Source organism: Eubalaena glacialis, chromosome 10, assembly GCF_028564815.1.
Source record: "Eubalaena glacialis isolate mEubGla1 chromosome 10, mEubGla1.1.hap2.+ XY, whole genome shotgun sequence".
Taxonomy (NCBI): Eukaryota; Metazoa; Chordata; class Mammalia; order Artiodactyla; family Balaenidae; genus Eubalaena; species Eubalaena glacialis.
Genome location: NC_083725.1, coordinates 11,867,402 through 11,893,165, shown reverse-complemented (window position 1 = coordinate 11,893,165; position 25,764 = coordinate 11,867,402). Strand labels below are relative to the sequence as shown.

The 25,764-nt window shown below is 37.6% G+C and overlaps 1 protein-coding gene and 1 long non-coding RNA gene across 3 annotated transcripts in view; one reads left to right on the top strand and one right to left on the bottom strand.

The window, feature by feature from the left end:
• The window catches only part of LOC133099566 (uncharacterized), an 85,483-nt gene extending 71,203 nt beyond the window's left edge, over nt 1-14,280 (bottom strand). For both annotated transcript variants that reach the window (XR_009702355.1, XR_009702356.1), the window contains exon 1: nt 14,245-14,280. This is a non-coding gene — a long non-coding RNA (uncharacterized LOC133099566). The remainder of the gene's footprint in view (nt 1-14,244) is intronic.
• An 82-nt stretch (nt 14,281-14,362) lies between these two features.
• SC5D (sterol-C5-desaturase) lies at nt 14,363-25,201 on the top strand. The gene is made up of 5 exons (XM_061203305.1): nt 14,363-14,535; nt 20,251-20,468; nt 21,606-21,738; nt 23,240-23,340; nt 23,702-25,201. The coding sequence occupies exons 2-5, from the start codon at nt 20,259-20,261 to the stop codon at nt 24,155-24,157; spliced, it is 900 nt and encodes a 299-aa protein (XP_061059288.1). The 5' UTR covers nt 14,363-14,535; nt 20,251-20,258; the 3' UTR covers nt 24,158-25,201.
• The last annotated feature ends 563 nt before the right edge of the window (nt 25,202-25,764 follow it).

Below are 25,764 nucleotides of genomic sequence, written 5' to 3'. Positions count from 1 at the left end.
AATATAATGTTGTACCCATGAAACATATAATGTTATAAGCCAACGTTATAAGCAAACTCTTCAAAGACTAGTAAAATAAATAATATTTTTCAACTTATTTTGAGGCCAGCATAAGCTTCATACTCAAATCTGTCAGAAATATTCTAAGAAAGGAAAATTACAAGCTAATCTCACCCAAACACATAGACAAAAAAACCCTAAACAAATATTAGCAAAGATTATCTTCGCCAGATATAAAAGACTACATCAAGGCCCAGTTACGTTTACCTCAAGAATGCAAAGTTGGTTTAATACTTTAATGCAGTCAATGGAAATTCACTACATCAACAGAACAAAGGTGAAAAATCATGTGGTTGTCTCAATAGATACAAAAAGAGGATCTGATAAAATTTTCAAAATTATTTCATAATAAAATATCTTAGCAAATCAGGAATAGAAAGAAACTTCCCTAATCTGATCATAGGTGTCAATAAAAAATTATAGCAAACATGGCATTTGAAGCAAGACTGGAAGCTTAATTCTTGAGAACAGGAACAAGACAGAGATATTCACTATCAACAATTCTATTTAATATTGTACCAGAGGCCCCCAGCCAATGTAATAAGGAAAGACAAAAAAATAAGTGGATTGGAAATATGAATATCATTATTCATATATGACAAGATCACATATGGAAAGCCAACAGGTCTCTAGAAAACTATTAGAACTAATGAACAGATTTAGCAAGATTGCTGGATACGAGATCAGTATACAATAATAAATTGTATAAAATAAAAAAATTTAAATACAGTAATACAATTTGCCCTTGGTATTTATCCAAAGGAGTTGAAAACTTATATCCATACAAAAATCTGCACACAGATGTTTACAGCAGTTTTATTCATAACTGACAAAATGTGGAAGCAACCAAGATATCTATCTTCAGTAGGTGAACGGATAAACTGTGGTACATACAGACAATGGAATATTATTTAGCACTAAAAAGAAATGAGCTATCAAGCCATGAAAAGACATGGGGGAACTTTAAATGCATATTATTAAGTGAAAGAAGTCAATCTGAGAAGGGATCTAACTGTATGATAATACGATATTCTGGAAAAGGAAATAATATGAAGACAGTAAAAAAAAAAAAAATCAGTGGTTGCCAGGGGTCATGGGGGGCAGGGGGGGAATACAGTGGAGAGGGATGCATAGGTGAGCACAGAGGATTTACGGGGGGTGGGGGGACAGTGAAAATACTCTGTATGATACTAAGATGACGGATACACGTCATTATACATTTGTCCAAAGCCATAGAATGTACAACACCAAGAGTGAACCCTAGTGTAAACTATGGACTTTGGGTGATTATGATATGTTGGTCCATCAGTTGTAACAAATATACCACTCTCGTGGAGGATGTTGGTAATGCAGGAGGCTACGCATACTTAGGAGCAGGGTGCGTAAGAGAAATCTCTGTATCTTTCTCTTAATTTTGCTGTGAATCTGAAACTGCTCTTAAAAAAAGTTTTTTAAAAAAGCAAAAAAATTTAAATAGCTTCAAAGGCATCAATCATCTAGGAAGGAATCTATTGAAAGCTGCAAGATTTCTACAAAAATATTATTTAACATTATTGAAAGAAATTAAAGGATACCTTTAAAAAAATGGAAGGTCATACCATGTTCATGAGTCGAAAGACTCAATGTTGTGAAAGAATCAAGGCATCCCATAACAATCTATAGACCCAAGGCAATCACAATCAAAATGCCAGAGGACTTTTTTGTTAAAAATTGACAATCTGGGGAATTCCCTGGTGGACCAGTGGTTAGGACTCAGCGTTTTCACTGCCATGGCCTGGGTTTGATCCCTGGTCAGGGAACTAAGATCCCACAGGCCACATGGTGCAGCCAAAAAAATAAATAATAATAAAATAATAATAATAATATTGACAATCGGATAATAAAATTTACATGAAAATGCAAAAAGGCCGGAACAGCCAAGATGATCTTTAAAGAGAACAAAGTTAGAGGGTTTATACTACTGGATATCAAGTCTTATCACAAACCTTCAGGAATGAAGACAATGTGGTATTAGTGCAAGAATAGTTAGAAAAAGCAATCAAACAGACTCTAGAAACAGACCTTATATATATAGATACTTGGAGTGTTGACAAAGATGGCACTACAGAGTGATGAATAATAGACTTTATTTTATTTTTTTTCAGTAAATGGTGTTGGGTTAATTGGATAGTCATGGGTTGGGGTGGGTGGGGGATGAGTCTTGATTCTTATATCATACTGTACATAAAAATTAATTTCAGGTGGATTGTAGATCTAAATGCAAAAACTAAGACAATGTTTTCAGAAGCTAATTTAGAATGTCTTCGTGACTTTGGGGTAAGCAAAGATTTCTTAAATAGAATCTAAAGACCACCAAATATAAAAGAAAGATTGATAATTTGACATTAGAACTACATTAGAACTGAGAATCATCCTCAAAAAACTAAAAATAGAGTTGCCATATGATCCAGCAATCCCACTCCTGGGCATACATCAGGGCAAAACTCTAATTCGAAAAGATACATGCACCCCTATGTTCATAGCAGCACTATTTACAATAGCCAAGACATAGAAACAACCTAAATGTCCATTGACAGATGAGTGGATAAAGAAGATGTTGTGTATATATATATATATATATATACACACAGTGGAATATTACTCAGCTATAAAAAAGAATGAAATAACGCCATTTGCAGCTACATGGATGGACCTAGAGATTATCATACTAAGCAAAGTAAGTCAGAAAGAGAAAGACAAATACCATATGATATCACATATGTGGAATCTAAAATATGACACAAATGAACTTATGTATGAAACAGAAACAGACTCACAGACATAGAGAACAGACTTGTTGTTGCCAAGTAGCGGTGGGAGGGTTGGATTGGGAGTTTGGGACTAGCAGATGCAAACTATTATATATAGAATGGATAAACAACAAGGTCGTATTGTATAGCACAGGGAACTATACTCAATATCCTGTAATAAACTATAGTGGAAAAGAATATGGAAAAGAATATATATATATATGTATAACTGAATCACTTTGCTGTACATCAGAAACTAACACAACATTGTAAATCAACTATACTTCAATTTTAAAAAAAGAAAAAAAAAACTGAGCAACATATCATTTGAAACAGCATAAAAATCAAATACCTAGGAATAAATTGAACAAAAGATGTATATCAAAAGATGTCATTAAGACAAACAAAATTCATGCTACAGTTTGGGAGAAGATACCTGCAATACATACAATTGAAAAAGTATATATCCAGAATATATAAAGATTGGCTACAAAGTAATTTTTTTAATGTAGACAATTCAGTAGGTAAATATCGGGGTGAAATGTCAGAAGAGGCACATCAAAAAAGTAGATATTCAAATGGCCAATAAACATGAAAACATTAGTCAATGAGGCAGTTTAAATTAAAACCAGTATCTGTGTAAAATACCATTACATACCCAAAGAATAGTTATAATTTAACAAACTGATAGTATCCCATATTGGGTACCGCAAAAGAATCTGGAGTTACTGAAACTTTTATATGCTACTGTTGTTGGCACAAGGATAGACAAATGTATACCTCTGGAGGAAATGTAAATTGCTACAAACATTGAAAACTTGTTTGACAGTAATGTACTCAAGCTAAACATATGTAAAATCTAAGATCCAGCTATTTACTCCTACAGATATACAAAACAGAAATGCATACTTACATGTATCAAAGATGTATGTAAGAAAGTCCTTGACAACATTATTTGTAAGAGTGCAAACTGAAAACAACCTAAATGTTTATCAACGGTGTAATGGATAACTAAATATGATATAGTCATACAATGGACTACTATGCAGAAAAGAAAATAAAGGATTGCTACACTGACAATTTGCATTAACCCACAAACATACTATCAAATAAACGACACGAAAGACAGAAGAATAGGAACAGAATTATTCTAATCATGTAAACTTCAAAAACAGGCAAAACAAATCTATAATATTAGAAATCAGGATGGTGACTACCTTTGGTTAGGAAGGAATGTAACTCGGAGGGGGCATGAGGAGGGTTCTGGGGTGCTGGTAACGTCCTCTTTTTCATCTGGGTGATGGTAACATGTGTGTGTTAATTTTGTGATCGTTCCTCAAGATGTACATTTGTAGTTCGTATGTTTTCATCTGTATGTATGCTATATGTCAATAATAGTTTATTTTAAACAATGACAAGTGCTATAACTGAGGCATATAAGATATGCATGGTGTGTATTGAGGAAGACAGAAGGGAGTGACCTAAAAGGCATGTGTTATGAGTTGAATTGAGTTCCAAAAAAAGATAGGTGGAGTCCTAACTCCTAGTATTTCAGAATGTGACCTTATTTGGAAATAGGGTTGTTGTAGATAAATGTTAACTATTGATAAAATGAGGTCATGCTGGAGTAGGGCGGGCGCTTAATTCCATATGACTGATGTCCTTAATAAGAAAAGGGGAATTGGGTTAGACACAAGAGAGAACACCATGTAATACCAGAGGCAGACGGTGGAGTGAGGCAACTGCAAGGCAAGCAACACCCAGGATTGATGGCCACCACCCGAAGCTAGGAAGAGGCATGGAAGGCTCTTCCCTAAAGGTTTCAGAAGGAGCATGGCCCTGCCAGCACCTTGATTGTGGACTTCTAGCCTCCAGAACTGTCAGACAATAAATTTCTATTGTTTTAAGCCACCTAATGCGTGGTACTTTGTTAGGGCAGCCGTTGAAAATGAATACAGTATGCATTAGTGTTCTATTTTTACATAGGAGGCAACTGAAGTTCTGTGTCACTGAACTAGGGACCAGACTAAAAATTAGCTCTGGCATTTAAAGTCCATCGGTGACAAGCAAAGCGGTGAGTAAATAAAAGATGTTTGGGGAAAAAAACCCAGCTCTCTGACATTTGGACCAGCCATTCCATGTTCTTTCCTTTACCCAACATTTTCTAAAGCAAAGATTTTGGATATAGTTTTTTCAGTAGAGAAAAATGCCGGTAAATAAAATGCCAGCCTCTTTCATCAGAAAGATGACTTTCATTCTGTTTCTGATTATTTGGTGACCTAGGTATCTGGGTAAACTTTTTCATGAAAATATCTCTCCCCACCTCCCACCCCTCACCTGCAGCCCCAGGGGACTCCAAAGGAAAGAAACACACTCACAACATGAGTGCAGCAAAGGGAGGGAATCACTGGTGAGAATTTAGAACTGAAAGCCAGCTCTCAGGCCAAATCCTTGTCATCTTGGTGGTATTAAACACTTCAAAATGAGAGTTGAAATTAGAGTGATCTTGGATTAGCAGAATCCCCAGAAGCCTGACAGAAGCAAATTAAATTCCCCCACGGAGAAATTCATCTCAGACCTCAAAGAATTCCAACAAATGGAACTCAACGCAGCCCATCCTCCTTCTGTCTCGTTTATAAAACGATGCTCAGCTTTAGCCACGTTATAGTCCCATTTTCTCATCCCAGAACATGCTGCATGCTTTGATTTGTCACCCATTGCAGAGGCAGCTCCTCTGACCTTCTAGTCACATCTATCACCTGACACGGGTGACTCCCATTTCTCCTTAAAGTCTTAACTTGAGCTGTGGAGCTGCTTTGAGTTCCTTAGACAAAGTCAATATTCTCTCTGTGCTCCAATTCTATTCAGTCAAATTTTGTATTTACAATTCAAATTTCCTCAGGCCCCACCAGTCCACGGTTATGAAAGCCAACACCTCAACATGAATAGTTCAAATGTCACAGATTATTTGCTCCTTGACCGTAGGTCTCACCCAAAGTCTCCCTTAGTTATTTCTGGGAACTTATGGGTGTGATGTTATGTTCTGCTGTGGCATGGCCTAGCAGGCGTTTGTTTACCTAACATTTGCTTTTCCATGTCCATGTGAATTGCCTTCCTCTCCTTTGCAGTCCTAAAACCACTACCTCTAACATCTTTTGTCTTTGGCTGAGGATGGTATTTAAGGTGAGGACTTTGGCCATTTTGGTGAGTTATTCAGATTTCCTGGGTCTCTCCCATGTGTACATGTTATTAAACTTTTGTTTGATTTTTCCCTGTTAATCTGTTTCATGTCACTTCAATTCTTAGACCAGCCAAAGGAACTTAGAAGGATAGAGGAAGATCTCTTCCTTCGCAACAGCCTCATTTTATCACCTGGTTCTGAAGCAGCATTGCTTCCATTCCCTGTAATTCACAGGGTTCTTTATGGATACTGCTCCTTCAACTACTACCTTGTTAAAAAACACAATTCAACCTGGTAAATTTGAAGATCCAATTGGCTTATTAAACAATTCACGAATTTGGGCAGCATCTCATCTGGCCAGCTGAGAGATACTCGCAGGAGTTGTACAAAATGGAAGGTTTTTCCTTTGCTTATTTCTGAATAAGAATTGTGTTTAGTGATTATTTTATTTTATTTTTTTAATAAGTTTTTAAAAATATCAATTTATTTATTTGTTTTTATTTTTGGCTGTGTTGGGTCTTCGTTGCTGTGCGCGGGCTTTCTCTAGTTGTGGCGAGGGGGGGCTACTCTTCGTTGTGGTGCATGGGCTTCTTGCAGTGGCTTCTCTTGTTGCGGAGCACGGGCTCTAGGCGCACAGGCTCAGTAGTTGTGACTCACGGGCTCTAGAGCACAGGCTCAGTAGTTGTGGTACAGGGGCTTAGTTGCTCTGCAGCATGTGGGATCTTCCCAGGCCAGGGATCAAACCCATGTCCCCTGCATTGGCAGGCGGATTCTTAACCACTGCACCACCTGGGAAGCCCCTATTTAGTGATTATTTTAGATGGTGATATTATAGCACTCATCCATGTGTAAATTATTTCACATAGGGAAGAGTTCTGACCTGTACCTATTATGGTTCTTATTGAAAACAAAACAGGATGTGCATTTCTGTCATGTTATGAATATATTTCTACTTTATTTTGAAACATTTGCCAAACTAATTACTATAACACTGTATAACATTAAAAATGTTCAAGGACTGCTTAGCATTAGAAGCAGACTATATCCCAAAATTCTAAAACAGCAGCAAGTATTGTTGCTTGTATAAAGATAAATGATAATTTTTAGACTAATTTCCATAGTGCCCTGTTGGCATTAGCACTACCATTGTACCCTGCTGTATAATAAACAATCTTAGACATTTATCAACTGTTGATACAAATGTTAGTCCTGTCAAATACAAATTGGCAGGTGCCATCTACCTCTACAAGGATTAAATCATGTGCTGCTGCAGCGGCTGACTTTCAATACCCCCCCGAAAGGAGCTCAGGGTGGAGAGCAGAAATGAGGCATTCTGTGCTCTGGGAAACACTGGCAGAACAGATCTTCAGATAGATATTTTCAGGAGACGATTTTATGAGCCCAATTCTTATATCTCCTCATATCTAGAAAAGCACTAAAATCCTTCATGGTCATGTTTGCTCCTCATGACTAGCAGTACCTTCACAAGACTAGCAGAAACTTTTTGCAAAAAAATATGTGCTTGTTTGCATGTACTCCTGATTGACCAAAATCACATGTATACTGACCTTCCCCCCTACCTCTTTGGAGCAGTTTCTCAGAGCTATCTGAGATGCTATCTCCCGGGCTATAGTCCTCATTTTGCCCCAAATAAAACTTAACTCACAAGTCTCACGTTGTGCATTATTTTTAAGCCGGCAGTCCCTAACCACTTTTTATGTTTTAAAGTTTTGAAATTCAAGTGTAACTGCCATAACATAAAATAAACACTAGACTGTAAAAAAACAACAAGAACAAAAAAACCAAAATGGAAGGTTTTTATAGGCAGAAAGAGGGTGGGACAAGGAAGTTAAAAGAGTGGGTTTTTTCAGGCAAGGTGACCTTCCCTTAGGGGAAGGAAGGGGCGGGGGGGGGGGGGGGGGGGGGGCTGGTCTCAGGCAGATTAGCTCACCAGTGCTGACCAGGAAATTCCAGACTGATTGGTTTAAAATTCCACTCCTGGGAAGGGCTGCAACAGCAATTCCTTCTTGGTTTGCAATTTTAGGGCAGGTGACTCAACCTTGAGCCTTTTGTTTCTTTTGTAAAGAAAGAAGAACAAAGAGCATCTCTCACCACCCACATGGCAAAAAACCAATCTCTCTGACGATAGCCAATGAGAACCTAGCAGCTGCCAATGGTGGTGTGGGTGAGCTTAGAAGCAGAACTTTTGAGGTTGCTGACAGTCAACTGAGTGAGTTTGGAAGGGATTCTCCCCAAATACAGCCTTGAGATGACTGCAGCCCTGGCTGATACCTTGACTGTAACCTCTGAGAGATCCAGAGCCAGAGGCTCCAGCTAGGCTGCAACCAGATTCTCGACTCACAGAAATTGTGAAGCAAATGGTTATTGTTCCATGCCCTTATGTTTTGGGGTAATTTATTACAAAGTAATAGATAACTATTACAGAAATGGAAACTCTGACTTTAGCTGAACAAATACACTACCAGAATAAAGACTACATTTCTCAGCCTCCCTAATAGTTAGATGTGGTCATGTGACCGAGCTGTGGCCAACAGAATGTGAGAGGTAACACGTGGAGTTTTTAGATTGGGTCTTTGAAAAGCTATGCATGCTTCATACCCTCTTTCTTATTTCTCTATTTAATATGCATAAAGTTATGATAATGACACAGCTACAAGATGGAAAAGCCTAGATTCCTGAATCACCATGTGGAGGAGGGCTACCCACTGACCAGGATCATCCATTTGACCTGTTACGTGAGTGAAAAATAAATTTCCATTGTGTCTCAGTCATTACAATTTGAGGGTTTATTTGCTACCATAGATAACTATGCTAATTTACACTTTTATGTGAAAGGAAAATAAACTTTTCTCTGGAGTAAATCGCTAATATTTTGGGTGTCTGTCACATGAAGCCTAGTCTACATTCTTATCAATATGTATACCTTAAGAATTTTATTTTTAACCTAAATATTTATTCCCCAGTCATTAAAGCCTTTCTTTTGAGTATGGTTCTTCTGACTGGAGTTCTGAGTAGTCTTTCTTGTATAGACTGTACCTCTAGTGCTTTGCATTGGATTTCCAGTTTCATGTTGTTCAAAGTGGAGACAAATAAAGACTCTTGCAAAGCAGATTGAATGCAGACTACTACTAGATTTGAAGGCTTTTAAACAGTTCTCTAGTCTGCTCATCAGTGAATTCGGTACAGTTGCAGAATACAAAATTAATATACAGAAATCTGTTGCATCTCTATACACTAACAACAAACTATCAGAAAGAGAAATTAAGGAAAAGTCCCATTTACAACCACATCAAAAAGAATAAAACATATAGGAATAAATCTAACTAATGAGGTAAAAGACCTGTACTTGGCAAACTATACGATGCTGATGAAAGAAATTGAAGATGACACAAACAGATGGAAAGATATACTGTGCTCATGGATTAGAAGAATTAATATTGTAGTATTAATAATACTACTCAAGGTAACCTACAAATTCAATGCAATCTCTATCAAAATACTAATGGCATTTTTCAAAGAACCAGAACAAATAATTTTAAAATTCGTGTGGAAACACAAAAGACCCCAAATAGCCAAAACAATCTTGAGAAAAAAGAACAGAGCTGGAGGTATCATGCTCCTTGACTTCAGGCTATACCACAAAGCTACAGTAATCAAAACCATATAATACTGGCACAAAAATAGACACATAGATCAATGGAACAGAATACAGAGCCCAGAAATAAGCCCACACACCAGTGGTCAATTAATATATGACAAAGGAGGAAAGAACATACAATGGAGGAAAGACAGCCTCTTCAATAAGTGGTGCTGGGAAAACTGGACAGCTACATGTAAAAGAATGAAATTAGAGCATTCTCTAACACTATATACAAAAATAAACTCAAAATGGATTAAATCCCTAAATGTAAGACCAGAAACCATAAAACTCCTAGAAGAAAACATTGTTAGAACACTCTTTGACATAAATCGTAGCAATATTTTTTTGGATCTGTCTCCTAAGGCAAAGGAGACAAAAGCAGAAATAAACAAACGGGACCTAATTAAACTTAAAAGATTTTGCAAAGCAAAGGAAACCATCAACAAAATGAAAAGAAAACCTCCTGAATGGGAGAAAATATTTGCAAATGATACAACCAATAAGGGGTTAATATCCAAAATATATATACAGCTCAAACAACTCAATATCAAAAAACAAACAACCTGGTTAAAAAAAGAACAGAAGACCCTGAATAGACATTTTTCCCAAAAAGGCATACAGATGGCCAACAGGCACATGAAAAGATGCTTAACATTGCTAATCATCAGAGAAATGCAAATCAAAACCACAGTGAGATATCACCTCACACCTGTCAGAATGGCTATCATCAAAAAGACCACAAATAACAAATGTTGGCAAGGATGTAGAGAAAGGGAACGCTTGTGCACTGCTGGCGGGAATGTAAATTGGTACAGCCACTTGGAAACCAGTATGGAGGTTCCTCAAAAAACTAAAAATAGAACCACCATACCATCTAGCAATTCTACTCCTGGGTATAAATCTGAAGAAAACAAGAACACTAATTAGAAAAAATACATGTATCCCAATGTTCACAGCAGCATTATTTACAACAGCCAAGATATGGAAGCAATCTAAGTGTCCATCAACAGATGGATGGATAAAGAAGATATGATACACACACACACACACAGGAATACTACTCAGCCATAAAAAAAAGAAATTTTCCCATTTGCAACAACATGGATGGACCTGAAGGGTATTATGCTTAATGAAATAAGTCAGAAAAAGACAAATATTGTATGTTATCACTTATATATGGAATCTAAAAAATAAAACAAACTAGTGGATATCACAAAAAAGAAACAGACTGTTATAGGGAACAAACTAGGGGTTACCAATGGGGAGAAGAAAGAGGGGCAAGATAGCGGTATGGAATTAAGAGGTACAAACTACTATGTACAAAATAAAGAAGCTACAGGGATATATTGTACAGCACAGGTAATATAGCCAATATTTCTCATAACTTTAAATGGGGTATAATCTATAAAAATTTTGAATCGTCATGTTGTATACCTGAAGCTAATATAATATTGGGGCTCTTGCATGTTACCACTACACCAGCAGTGCTGATGTAAACCACTATAATATTATAAATCAACTGCATCGCAATTAAAAAAACAAAAGAATTGACACAAGGGTTAGAATTAGCAAACAAGAATATTAAAGTAGTCATTATAACTATGACACACACACACACACACACACACACACACACACACACACACAAGAAAGGTAAAGTAGAGACATGGAAGATAAACAGTGCTGCCGAACAGAATTTTCAATGATGATGGAAATGTTCGATTCCTACAGGATCCAGTATGATAGCCAAGAGCCACAAGTGGCCAGTGAGCCCTCGAAATCTGCCTAGTGCAACTGAGGAACTGAATTTGTTATTTTTTAACTTATTTAAATTTAACCACACATAGATAGCCTCTACTATATTTGACATCACAACACTAGAAGGTCTAGGAAAAAAATATCATCATAGGGAGGCTCTCAGGGGAATAATGGTTCCTTTTCCTCTTAGATTAGGATGATTAAATCTTATCAAAACTAAGCTTGCACAACCAAAAGTAAACTTAACGTCACTGACTTTACTTCTTTACCAATCATTCTATCCATGTTTTTGTACTAAACAATTCTATACATATGCTTACTGCTGCTAATATGACTGTAATTGTTGTTGCTGCCGCTGTTCTTCTTCCTTTACACCTTCTTCTTGGGCATAAGGGATACCACAGTGCAGAAATATGAGAAGCCATGGTACATATTCTCCTAAGCATTCCAGAGCTTTCAATATGCTCTACAGTAGTACTTCACAGAGCATTGAGTACAAAGGTCTTTTCTTAGCAGGCGCGCAAGAAATGCTTTTGACAATAAAAATCTGAGAAGACAACACCTGAGAAAAAGATGGACTCAATAAGTAACTCGCTAGTTTGTTTCTAATTAGGCAAAACCATTTCAGTAAAAAAAATGAAATTGAGGCATGCTCTCCACTGTGGACAACAGAAGTCAGAGGGAAAAAAAACGTACAAGAAATGTCTTCCTAATATGATGAGATATTTCAGATACACAGAAGATATATGTTCTGTGTATCTGATGTTAAAAATTATGAGGTAGTAGAATTCCTATTATGGGAGATCATTTTTTTAAGGTCTAAATTTAGTTAATTTTAGTATTAATTTCTTGTCAACAGTTCTGGGTTACTTATAATTAATGTGATTCTATGCATATAATGTATTTATTTTTTTAATTGAAGTACAGTTGACGTACAATATTATATGTTATAGGTGTACAATATTGTGATTCGTGATTTTTAAAGGTTATACTTCATTTATCGTTATTATAAATATTGGCTATATTCCTTGCATTGTACAATATATCCTTGTAGCTTATTTTATACGTAATAATTTATACCTCTCAATCCCTTACGTGGGAGATAATTTTTAAATACTTCATCAAAAAACCACTCTGGAATGTTTACCTTAACTATTAGTAAAGGAAACAGCAGTAGTACGATCAGAAAACCAACAAGTATTTTACTGAGGAGGGGGAGATAAATACTTAATGTAAAATTTAAACATGCCTGGATAATGTGACGAAGACATTTCTAAAATTGAGAAGGAAATAAATATACAACAAAATGCACATATCTTTAAAAATTTCTCTAGACTTTTACAACCACCTGACCCACACCCAATTCAATGTGTATTTTATTAGCATTCATCCTTATCTGGTCTTTCTGAAGCATTCTTCTTAGTTTTCATAGAAACAACAATTCTTTTTCTTGGCAGACTCAAATTTTATCAATTTATGTAATTTAATTTCCCAACCTTTCATAAATCTATCAATTTTTGTAACATAATTTCCCAATCTTTCAAGAGAAGTCTGTTATTTTTTTTAATCTGAAGTTAATTCAAGTAAAGGGGATAAATATACTTGTAGACTAACCAACCACACAGGCGAGCTTTACCCTACAGCAATCACAAATCTGGAAACTTTGTACTAGGTAAACACCTTTAAACCACATTTTAATTTTCCCCAGAAATGAACGTAAAAATCTTAATCTCAAAAATTAAAGGATGCAATAAGAACAATAACAAAGGAAACAAAAGTGAAGAAATGTGAACTAGAAAGTAGGAGGTAATTTTACAATATATACAAATATCAAGCCATTACATTGTACATCTGAAACTAATATATGTTAATTTAAAAAAAGAAAGTAGGAGGCAAGCCACAGATATTTAAAACAATACTCATATAAAAGGTTTTCATGATTAGAGTCTAATAATTTCTCCTCTTACACTGCAGCACTTCTGATGATCCTATAAGGAAACAAATATTCTTCTCTAAAGTTAGTCATCTCTCACTTTCCGGTATTTTCTTCTATCTATCACTCTAGAGGGAACAAAATCAAAGGACTTTCTTCGGATTTTCTTCTGATGGTCAAATTCACTAGAACAGTGGTTCCCAAACTTTATCAAACATGGGAGTCAATCCAGGGTTTGTTAAACCCAGCTTCCTGGGGTCCTCCCAGAGCTTCTAATCTAGCAGGTCTGAGGTGGCTCCCAAGAACTTGTTTCCAGGAAACTCTAAATTTGTTGGACACTGCTGGTTGGACTTTGAGAACCACTCCTCTGAGGCTTCCAGAAAGGTTTATTTACAAGTGTGACCACTGCAATTCATATTTAGAAAAGCTAACAACGACAAAAATAAAAACCACACACGCGCGCAAAAGCAAACCTCTAGGAATCTACAGATAATCCCGTTTAGTCTGCATAGATCTGCTTTATCTGTACTACGAAAAGGTTTCTGGCATTTCAACACCTACCTAAACTGGTTCAGCCAAATTCTAGCCATTCAGTGTTATAGAAAAGGGCAGGCTGGGGTTGAGAAATACGTATTACCAAGTTGTCTAACAAGTATTTGCGCCTCCTTCTCTTAAGTAGAAAATGCTTCCAACATGCATTTCAAAAGAAGTATCATCTAGTTCCCTCAAGGCAGAGCAAGAATTGTTTGCATAAATAACGTAAACCTGCTCCGTACAAGACTTTGAGCTACACACACCAGCGCCAGTGAAAAAGCAAAGAAACAAATACAACCTGAAACTCCACCCTCCACCACCTTAGTACCTAAATCAGGTCCTCTTCCTCCCTTCAGTCCCTGGGAACGAAGGGGGCGTGTTGGAGCGCGCGGCGCCCACGTGACCGCCGAGAGCCCCTCGCGGCCAAGTCACGCGATCTGCCGTCATATCGGCTTATGCCGCCGGCCTCTGATTGGTTGGCGGCGCCGGTCGCCCCGAGCGTGGGGTCAGGCTACGCCCTTCCAGACCTTGCCTGCTTGCTGACAGACGCGGTCCAGCAGCTGGAGCAGCCGGGGCCCCGCAGGAATCGAGTCGGCAGCCGGCGGCGGACCCTCTCTAGGTAGGGATGACAGGGGCGCGGGGAAAGGAGGGAATACACCTGAGCTGGAAGCGAGAGAAGAGGAGGAAAAGGGGGTGGAGAGACTAAGGCAAGACGCAGGTGGGGAAGTTGAGAGTGCGTCTGCCCCCTTCTTCAGCTTCCCGCAGGCGTTCGTTGACTGCCTCCTAGATGTAAGGCACTAGGCAGACTGTGGGGTTCTGTCTGCGAAACTTGACCTGAGGACTCCTGCGCTGACCGTTAGCAGAGACGGCCAGGTAGCCGGGTGTCCTGAAAACAATTGGCTAGGCGGCGGCTGTGATGGGGAGCGTGCGGGGCGCAGGGCACGCGCACTGGCCGGGGCTGGCGGGAGGCTGGTTGCCGCCAGAGACCTCCAGATTAGGGGCCTCTGTCCGGAGGGGGGGGGGGGTATGTCAGGGCACAGGGAGAGGTGAAAGAAACAGACATGTGCATGGGCCTGAAAAAAATGAAATGTTTGTTGTTGGCTATTGGGGATCTCTTATCCAAGGCAAGTTTGTCCACTGAACACTAATAAAGCATTTTGCGACGGATTTCCCTCTGTTCTTGGGGGGATTTTTTTTTTCTTTCAAGCAGCAAAGGAATTAGGTTGAAGCAAGCCCCAGTTACAGCAGTGTAATTAGGATGGAGGGACAATCCACGGTTTGAGAAGACAAGAAGGAAAGGGAAATAGTCTATTAGTTTAGCATCCTAATAGGAAGAATCATGTCTGCTAGCATCCCTGTGTAACAGCAGAGCAAATTTGGAGGTGGTATAGGAGATAGTTTCCAAACTGGAAAGTTTGTGGTAGCCAAACCACCTGTCTTTATATCACCTGTAGGTGATATAACTTTATAACTACCTGTAGGTTATCTGTCTTTATATCACCATTGATTTTTTTTCTTTTTAAGTTTCTAATGATAGGCACCTAAAAATAAATACACGACCCTTGCTCATTTACAGAGTGCTTTCCCATTCATTATGTAATATAATTAACATGGGATAATCAGAATTCCGCATCTGCATGCCTACACCTAGATATTACAATGTAGTAGCTAGGAGAACAGGCTCTGGAATATACATCCCAGCTGTTACTTGTTATTTGTTACTGTTACATTAGTTAACAACTTATTTAAATATTCCTGCCTTCATTTTCCCTATCTTTAAAATGGGGGTTATAGAAGTATCTACCTCATAGAGTTGTGAGAATCAAGCGAGGTGATACATAAAAAGTGCTTTTAAAGTAATACCTGGTTGTCAATAAATGTTAGCTATTATACTAACAGTATATTATCTATACTTTTAAAGTAAAGCAGAATGACTCAAGTCATTTTAAGCCTAATTGTGTTTTGTTGATAACTATGTTTTAAGAAAAGGTTTCTTTGTTTCAGCCAAAGTAAAATAATGTAAGTTTCTATTTGTTAGGGGTACTTAACTTAGGGTCTGTAGAGCCCCTGACTTTAGTGGATATAAACCCCTTAAAATTATATGCAAAATGGGCTTCCCTGGTGGTGCAGTGGTTGAGAATCCGCCTGCCAATGCAGGCAACACCGGTTCGAGCCCTGGTCCCAGAAGATCCCATATGCTGTGGAGCAACTAAGCCCATGTGCCACAACTACTGCGCCTGTGCTCTAGAGCCCACGAGCCACAACTACTGAGCCCACGTGCCTCAACTACTGAAGCCTGCACGCTCTAGGGCCTGCGTGCCGCAACTACTGAGCCCACATGCTGCAACTACTGAAGCCCGTGCACCTAGAGCCCGTGCTCCACAACCACAACAAGAGAAGCCACCACAATGCACAGCCCGAGCACTGCAACAAAGAGTAACCCCCTCTCGCCGCAACCAGAGAAAGCCCACGCGCAGCAACGAAGACCCAACACAGCCAAAAAATTAAAAATTAAAAAAAAAAATTCTGTGCAAAAGTATGTGAGCTTGTAGAGTCATTGAGAATTTAAAAATTTAAGGAGCTGAAGAGATACTAATGAAGAAGCAGTAGAACTTGGTTCAAGTCTGTGGATTTTGCAACCAGCCAGGGAGTGACTGAATCCCTTCTCCAGCATTTGTTTACTTGATGACTCTGGGAATTTTCTGTGTCCAGCTTTCTTATAAGACAAGAATAATACTAGTACCTGACTTTTAGGGTACATCTTGAGAGGGTTAAATGAGTTAATATTTACAGTACCTCATATACAGTAAATATTGATATTAGAAATGAACTTATTTCTTTAAAACATCAAATGACATCTTTCTCTACTATAGGCTAAAGTGATTTTGGCCCAGCTTTGGTTCCTGTAACAGTAGTAATAATAGCTCCTATTTGTTGATGAGCTTCCCCGTGTCAGATAGTACCACACCACTATGTACTTCGTCTCTAAATCTTAGAACAATTCTATAAAGTAGATATGCTTTCTCCACTTCACAGATGTGGGTTTGAATATAAACTTCAAAATTGAATTGCAGTTTTGAGATCATAATTGTTAGTGATTTCAAACTTTTTTTATGTTAGATGTCAGAAATTACAGCAATATATTTGTGGATACCTAATTACTACATCCCACAAATAGAATTAATTGAAACCAAAATCTGAAAACACTTAAAAACAGGTTTCATCTCACAGTATCTCAACTGCCTCCAGATGGACGGAGGTTCATTCCCTCCTCCCTTCTAGGTGCTGGTTTACTGTCACAGCAGTTATGTACAGGGCATATGCAAATCAACACAACTCGCATGGTCTTCAGTTAAAAGCAAAATTAAAGAGTTTTTTTATGATTAAGGACTGAGATCTTATTAAAGTTTTCACTTACATTGCATATTAAAGGTTGAATAAAGAAGATTCATGGTTAATGTTTGAGTTATTTTTGGCTACAGGGTGCTGTCCCAAATACTATATGGAATTATGGCTGTTGGCACTATAGGTAACATGCAAGACTAGTTCACCAACTCTTACCAACCTTTAGCGGTATAACAATATTCTTTTGAATTGTTGGGTTCTTCTTCATTGTTTATGTTTCTGGTATTACTTTATGTACTTGACCTGCTGCTCCATCCTTTATGGCTTCAACTGTTGCGATACTACTAGGCTCCCTTTTGAACTTCAGATTTATATTTGCATGTAGTCTACTGCTTTCGCCTAGGAGCCCAGATGAGCCACAGCAATTAGACTTAAGACCCAAACTAGGGACTTACCTGGTGGCACAGTGGTTAAGAATCCACCTGCCAATGCATGGGACATGGGTTCGAGCCCTGGTCAGGGAAGATCCCACAGGCCGCGGAGCAACTAAGCCTGTGCGCCACAACTACTGAGCCCACGTGCCACAGCTGTTGAAGCCCACGCACCTAGAGCCCCTGCTCCACAACAGGAGAAGCCACCGCAATGAGAAGCCCGTGCACCGCAATGAAGAGTAGCCCCCGCTCGCCGCAACTAAAGAAAGCCCGCGCGCAGCAACGAAGACCCAACTCAGCCAAAGTAAATAAATAAATTAAATTTTTTAAAAAAAGACCCAAACTGAACCCATCATTCCTCGCACCCCCAAAGTCCCTGTTGCACCCAAGTCTGCTAGCTCCACAGTATTCCCTATTTTGATTATCATAGCATCACCATCCATTCAGGCAAGGTAAAATCTCACAATCAACATAGATTTCTTTCTTTTTTTTTTTTTAATTAAAGTATAGTTGATTTACAATGTTTTGTTAGTTTCTGGTGTACAGCAAAGTGATTTAGTTATATATATGTATATTCTTTTTCACATTTTTTTCCATTATGGTTTATTACAGGATATTGAATATAGTTCCCTGTGCTATACAGTAGGAGCTTGTTGTTTATCCATTCTATAAATAATAATTTGCATCTGCTAGTACCAAATTCCCACTAGATTTTTTCTTCTTTCACACTCCAGTATCTAATCAGTTATCAAGTCCCATGGGTTATCTTACTTGCTAAGTCTCTGATGAATGTGTCTATTCTCACAGCTATTGCCTGAGGTCAGGCGGTCATCTTCTCTAGGTTAGTCTACCTCAGGAGCAACCTAGTCTCCCTGCTTCTCATCAGTACGACATATTCCTAATGGGCCACATCCCTTGAACCATGAATGGACCATGACCTTTCCATGCCTTTGCAGTTGTTATTTCTACTTGAAATAGCTATTCCTAACCTTATTTTTTTTCTGGTAATGTCCTTCAAAGCCCAAATCAAAATTCTTCACTATACAGCCTTCTGTTGTAAGCTGAGGTAGTTGTGTTGTCTTTTCTGACTTCACACAATTTGCATATATATACCTTTATTATAGCACTTGTCATATTGATGTAACTATTCATTTCTGTAGTTGCCTTACCTTGAAGGTGGATTTAGACTATATCTTTTTAATCTTTGTGTGCTCATCACCTAGTGCAGTGCTTGATACTTAATTGTTGTTTGAGTGAATTAGCAATATATGATGAAGGATGTATGTCAATATCTGCATTAGTTGATTAAAAATTTCTTTCCATGTCAATGTGAGAAAAAATGCTTGCAACTCATATCACAAACAAGGGGCTAAACACCCTAATAAATAAAGAGCTTCTAGAATTTGATTTTAAGAGACTAAAAACCCAGTGGCAATTTTCAGACTGGTTTTTTGTTATTGTTGTTGTTGTTCAAAAGTTTTAATTATAGATGAGAGGTGTTTGGAATACAGGACACATTTCCCACTACAAACAGTGCAGTGAAGAAGGAGGAAGTAGATCATAAATGATAGAGTCAGTGGTCAGCTCACAGAAGCTGACCATGAAGTTGTTGAACTAGACTCAGGATCATGAATATAGAATCGACTAAAATTTTTCAAAGTTTAAGCATCTGGAACAGGAGTTGGCAAACTTTCCTTTTAAAGGGCTAGATAATAAACGTTTTAGGCTTTGTGAGCCATGCTGTCTATTGCTGTGACTCAGCCTTGACTTTGTAGTACAGAGAAGCAGCCATAGACAACATAGACACATCTGGACATAGCTGTGTTCCAACAAAGCTTCTTTACAGAAACAGACCCCGGGTTTGGCCCGTGGGCCACAGTTTGCCAGCCCCTGACTGGGGTGGGGAGGAGGGGAAGGTGAGGAATAAATGTATTCTAGTTGTCACTGCCAAGAATACATCTCCCTTTGTTCTGTCAATGAGAGTTAGGGTTAGTCACGAGAATAGATAGTCCCTGACTTCTTTGGTTACAGTCACACAATAGATACCTTTTAGGGAATTCATCTTAAGTCTCAGCATTGAAGCAAAAATCTCTGAAATATGAGTCCTTTTAGGAGAAAGATGCTGCTGAAACTTGCAGCTGAAGGAGTAAACCATTTGCCTGAGTACCTAGTGCCCTGTGTTCCACATCTTTACTATTTGCCATGTTTACTCTTGCCATGTCCTATGGCAATAGGACATGGTGGAAGAGAACACTAAGGCGCAATTAGATCTGGACTTATGCCACCTTTCAGCTTGACCTTGGAGAAGAAACTTCCTGGGCCTCAGTTTCTCTAACTGAACTTCAGTGTCGCTATGTATTATATCAAGAGACTGAACTAGAGATGACATTGAAGATCCTTCTGGCTCTAGAGATGGCATTTAGTGAATTCTGGTAGCAGCAGACTTGTACTGCATATACTTATGAAGGCAGGAACTTCATATATAGTTTTTCTGAAAATTTTGTGCTTTGAGAAATGTCAACATGGGTAAATAATTGTTGTACATGTTTATCCTTTAGGGGCTAAGATGGATCTTGTACTCAATGCTGCAGATTATTATTTTTTTACACCATACATATATCCAGCCACATGGCCAGAGGACAGCATCTTCCGACAAGCTGTCAGTCTCCTGATTATAACAAATCTCGGTGCTTATATCCTTTATTTCTTATTCGCAACGCTGAGTTATTATTTTGTCTATGATCATTCATTAATGAAACACCCGCAATTTTTAAAGGTAAGTGATTTTCTTACCTATTTTTTAATTATTACAGTAAAAATAACAATATGTATTTGTGAGATTTTCAGATTAAACTGGTTTAAATCTTTTTAGAGTTTCTGAAAACAGCCCCAAATGGGTTAGATATTTTTGGAAAGGCTAATCCCCTCTCTCTTTTCTTTAATTTAAACAGATAAGTAAGCTGTACTTTTTTTTTTTTGAGGTTTTTTTAAAAAATTTATTTATTTTTGGCTGCGTTGGGTCTTCGTTGCTGTGCACGGGCTTTCTCTAATTGCGGTGAGCGGGGGCTACTGTTAGTTGCGGTGCACTGGCTTCTCATTGTGGTGGCTTCTCTTGTTGCAGAGCACGGGCTCTAGGCACGTGGGCTTCAGTAGTTGTGGCACGCGGGCTCAGTAGTTGTGGCTTGCGGGCTCTAGAGCTCAGGCTCAGTAGTTGTGGCGCACGGGCTTAGTTGCTCCGCGGCATGTGGGATCTTCCCAGACCAGGGCTCGAACCCGTGTCCCCTGCATTGGCAGGCGGATTCTTAACCACTGTGCCACCAGGGAAGCCCCTACTTTTTTTTTTTTTTTTTTTTTTTTTTTTAACTGTAAGCCTGGTCTTGCTAGATACATAGATAAGAATTTCTTTGCTGATAGTGATGAATAAATAAATGTATACATTTATGTAATTGTTTTGATATTTGACTTTCACAAACTGAAATTTGCTTTTACTATGTATATATTTTTTGACCAGATAATCCAAACTCAGTAGATTCAGACTTGTGTACAATCACTTTTCTATTTCAGTTATTTGTATTTGTCAGTCACTACAAGGACTGGAAAAAAAAAAGAGAAGGTTGGGTATGAACGTTAATTATGAAAGAAATGATTATTCTGTAAATAGAACTTTGGAATAGAGATTTTGTGGGAAGGAAAAAAAGTTTCAGAATTTAAAATATTTGTTGCATTTGCTTCATACAAAAGAAATGTTTTTCTTACACACCCACGCCCACATAGTAACACTTCAGTAGAAGCAATTTGGAGGTAAGCTCCTTCATATAAAAGACATTTTAAAAATCCAATCCAGAACAATTTTATGCTAGTTTTGTTTACCATAGATTTTATGGTTTGTAAGTATTGGAAACTTCATTTTCAGAACCAAGTCTATCGAGAGATTATGCATTCTGTCCAGTCAGTGCCATGGATAAGCATCCCCACGGTCTCAGTGTTCCTGCTAGAGGTGAGAGGTTACAGCAAACTATATGACAGCATAGAGGAGTTTCCATACGGTGAGTATATAGTGTAAATGTCGGGAACAGATGGGTTTCTCTAAAGAACCAAATCTGCTTCTTTAAAGTCTTTGTTGTAGATGAAATTGTGCCCAGGGGAAGATTGGCATGATCAGAGCTAGAGCCTTGAATTTGTTTCCTATTATCTTTATTGAATTCAAACATCTGACAAAAAAGGTCAAGTAGTACATGATATTTATGAAAAATCAGAAAACACCGATTTTTAAAAAAAATCCATCATTCTGCTACCTGGAAACTGTAACTCTTTTGATGTATATTCTTTCACTTTTCTATGCCTGTAATACTTCGTTATTTACATTACAAAATTGAAACCCTTACTATGCATACTGGTTTGAACTGTGATTTTTTTCTCTTAGCAGTGTTTATGCCCATATTTTCATGTCAATAAATATTGACATTATACAGTATATATTTATAGTATTGCATTGTATAGATATCCATAGTTTATTTAAATGATCCATAATTTTTAGACCTTTAGATTGTTCTTGGTTTTCTATTATAAACAGTACTACAGTGACTAAACTAAAATTTTGTGAAATTCTGGAATTATTTCATCAAGATACATTTCTAGTATCTAGTATTAGAAAGTAAGAATCATAGTTAACATTTATTGTTGATATGTACCAGCTTCAGTTCTAAGCTTTTCACGTGTTACCAATCCGTTTTCTATTAATTCTATGAGGTAGGCACTATTATGATGCTCCTCTTATAGGTGAGTAAATTAAGTGTACAGAGAATTTCAGTAACTTGCCAAGCTCACTTAACAAATAAGTGGTGGATCTGGGACTGGAATCCAAGCTTGCTGGTGTCAGCACCCCTGCTGTCTAAGTAAGAGGTTAGCTATTTAAAGGAGGGAACAAAAATTACACACCAGGGTGCTGAATTGGGTCGGCCTTGCAAAGTGGATCAAAATATGAATAAAAGTAAAAGAGAGGGCATTCTAGATAGTTTGAGTAAAAGTATAGAGGTAAGACTTTGAAGATGTTGGGAGGATATTGAGTAAACCAGCCTGGTTAGTACACGAGCATATGAGGTTGGAAAGATCAGAAGGGGTTGGGTTATGGAGTAAATGCTAGGCTTACAGTATTTCAAGGGAAAATAAAATTCTAAGCAGGGGAGGTAATATGTAAAGATATGTTTTATGAAGATTAATATGAAGAAAAAATAAATAGCATTATTCTCCAGCATTTAAATGATAAAGATGCCATAGGGGTTTACTCTTTCTGTTTCATAAATATCCTCATAGTTTAATGAAGAAATATTGTAGGTGGGACGCTTCAAGTTTTTATGAGAGGGAAATGAGCAGATCCCAGAGAGTCAAGGGAGATGGAGGTTGTGATGTACTGAATTAACCAAAGCAGATAGTTTACAGGGTTTAGGTCTAGGATCAAATTTTGTCTTCTTAGATGGACATGTCAAAAGTAAACTCTGATCCTTGGAGCTTAATCTTGATTCTGCCATATCCTGTTGTCTCTTGTAGGCTGGTTTCGATTAATTGCTAGTGTACTGTCCTTTCTCTTTTTCACTGACATGCTGATCTACTGGATTCACAGAGGCCTTCATCATAGACTTGTATATAAGGTAATAAGGTAGAGTCATTTGTAGGGGAAGAGAGAAAATTCACATTTCAGCAATGTATAATTATAAATCCTGTCTCTATTTTCAAGAATTTCCTCTAACTTATTAAATACCTAAGTAGCCTTAGTCATGACAGGTACAAGGTACATTTTGTTTGTATCCTTCTTTATGGGTCTGGAGGGGCTGTGTTAAAATCTTACTATCTTGGGGTAAAGAAGGAGAGGGAATTTTATAAAGTAATTGGCTAAATTCAAAGGGATTTTTTTAGTTAGGTCATTTCTCACACCATGAGCATGAAAAGCTAAGTCAGTTGTTGCACTGGGTAAAGCCTGTGGCATTAATGTGGTCTTCTTTTCTTCTGTAGCGCTTACACAAACCTCATCATATCTGGAAGATTCCAACTCCATTTGCAAGTCATGCTTTTCATCCTCTGGATGGCTTCCTTCAGGGTCTACCTTACCACATATACCCATTTATCTTCCCATTACACAAGGTAGTTTATTTAGGTTTGTACGTCCTGGTCAATATCTGGACAATTTCTATTCATGATGGTGATTTTCGTGTTCCTCATATCTTCAGACCATTTATTAATGGCTCAGCTCATCATACAGACCACCACATGCTCTTTGACTATAACTATGGACAGTATTTCACATTGTGGGATAGAATTGGAGGCTCATTCAAAAATCCCTCCTCCTTTGAAGGGAACGGACCACTTAATTATGTGAAGAAGATGACAGAAGAAAAGCGCAACAGCCATACAGTAAGTGGTTGTAACAATGAAAAATTATTCAATGGAGAGTTTACAAAGGCTGAGTAGATTATTGCCCAATTATTAAATATTTTTAACCAAGGAAAATAATCTACAGCCAGGACGCATAGCAAGTGAAAATCAGTATTATGGGTACAGGTAAGGAACGACCATAATGGTAGAACAAGGGAACATGCCGTGAGCACCATGACTTTAACCTCGTGCTCAAAATACTGAATGTTGGTCTAAGGGAGAACTTGTGTCTTTCCAGCCAGTAGATCTGTAATTTGTATAGCCTCAACAACAGTTTTTTAAAAGGTAGAGGATAAATTATTGAGGGGACTAGGTTATGTCCTTTTGCCTTAATTCATCCATATTCATTAAGTAAAATTCATTGTGCTTAATGATATCAAGACTAAACACCATAACAAAGAAGTACTAATATGAAGATGGTTCCTTGTTTCAGGAATGATTAAGTACTCAGAATTGGTATGGTAACATCTACTTGTACTTTGTGGAAGTGGAAAAATCAGTGTGAAAAAAAATCGTGATATAATGTATTAGTAGCTCAGTGACCTGATTAATAGCAGGTGTTATAAGATTATTGTCTTCCTACACATAGAAAACTTATTCTCTGGAGAGATTGTCAACTGTTACGTTTTACTGATGAACAAATAAATTGGAATTTTAGAAAATATTCATACTACCATGATTTAATACAGATCTGGGATTATTTAAAGATTTTGATGGTTATTGTTTTCAACCATTATTTAATAAGTGTAAAATTATATGACCCTGATTATATTTAGAAAGGGAAATTTGATGCCCAAATAATATATTAGACACCACTGGTTTTTTAATTAAATTGATGCACTGCACTTTTGGTATGTTTCAAAGTTACAATCCTGTGATTTTCTATAAAAGGAAATAATTGCCAAATATTTAGGCCTATCACTGAAGATTAGTTTTGAAATCTTATTTCCCCTCTTCTTTCTTCATTTTTCCCCACTCCCTCTGCAAAAAGATTTAACAAATACTTTCATAAAGAAATGTCATGTGTTGTAACATAAATATGTTGGGAAAACATGGTTTCCAAAGGCATTCTCTAAGCTGTTTATGTAAAATCAATAAAAGTTGATTATGACTATTATTAAAGTGTATCAGTTAAATAATGTAACAGCACAAAGTATTCTTTACAAATTTTATGTCAATCTGAAACCACAGAAATGATGTGCGTTGTCAAAACTTTTAGAATATCTCCAAATGTTTGATATCAAGGGGAGAAAGAGAGAAGGGAGTATCACTGTCTTTTTATATTTCACATCTTTTATTAGATTTGAGTGTTTTAGCAAGAGACCAGTCATAAACGTTAATGCTTGGAATCCAGAAGAAAATGTTGTTTCTGTTTGAGTTCCTGTTACAGTGTTGCTTTACTTAAACATACCAGTATACCAGTTAGTATTCTGTAACTGGTTCAGTGCAGCTAAGTGCTTTTCACTAATCCCCCGTGGTCGCTGTGCTCCACTCTGCCCAAGAGAAGGAAGGAAATTAAGAAGAAGTAAACTTTGTTTCCCATAAAAATGAAAGCTAATATTTATTGAGCTTTTACTCTTGATCAGGCATTGTTGAAAGTCCTTGACATAAGGACAATGGGACCCAGTTGTGTAACTTTTCCG

What these genes read in the sequence shown, in the direction of transcription:
- SC5D (XM_061203305.1), top strand. Translation starts at nt 20,259, where the DNA reads ATGGATCTTGTACTCAATGCTGCAGATTATTATTTTTTTACACCATAC. An exon ending in AACACCCGCAATTTTTAAAG is followed by an intron (nt 20,469 to 21,605) that starts GTAAGTGATTTT and finishes CTTCATTTTCAG; the next exon opens with AACCAAGTCTATCGAGAGAT. An exon ending in ATCATAGACTTGTATATAAG is followed by an intron (nt 23,341 to 23,701) that starts GTAATAAGGTAG and finishes TTTCTTCTGTAG; the next exon opens with CGCTTACACAAACCTCATCA.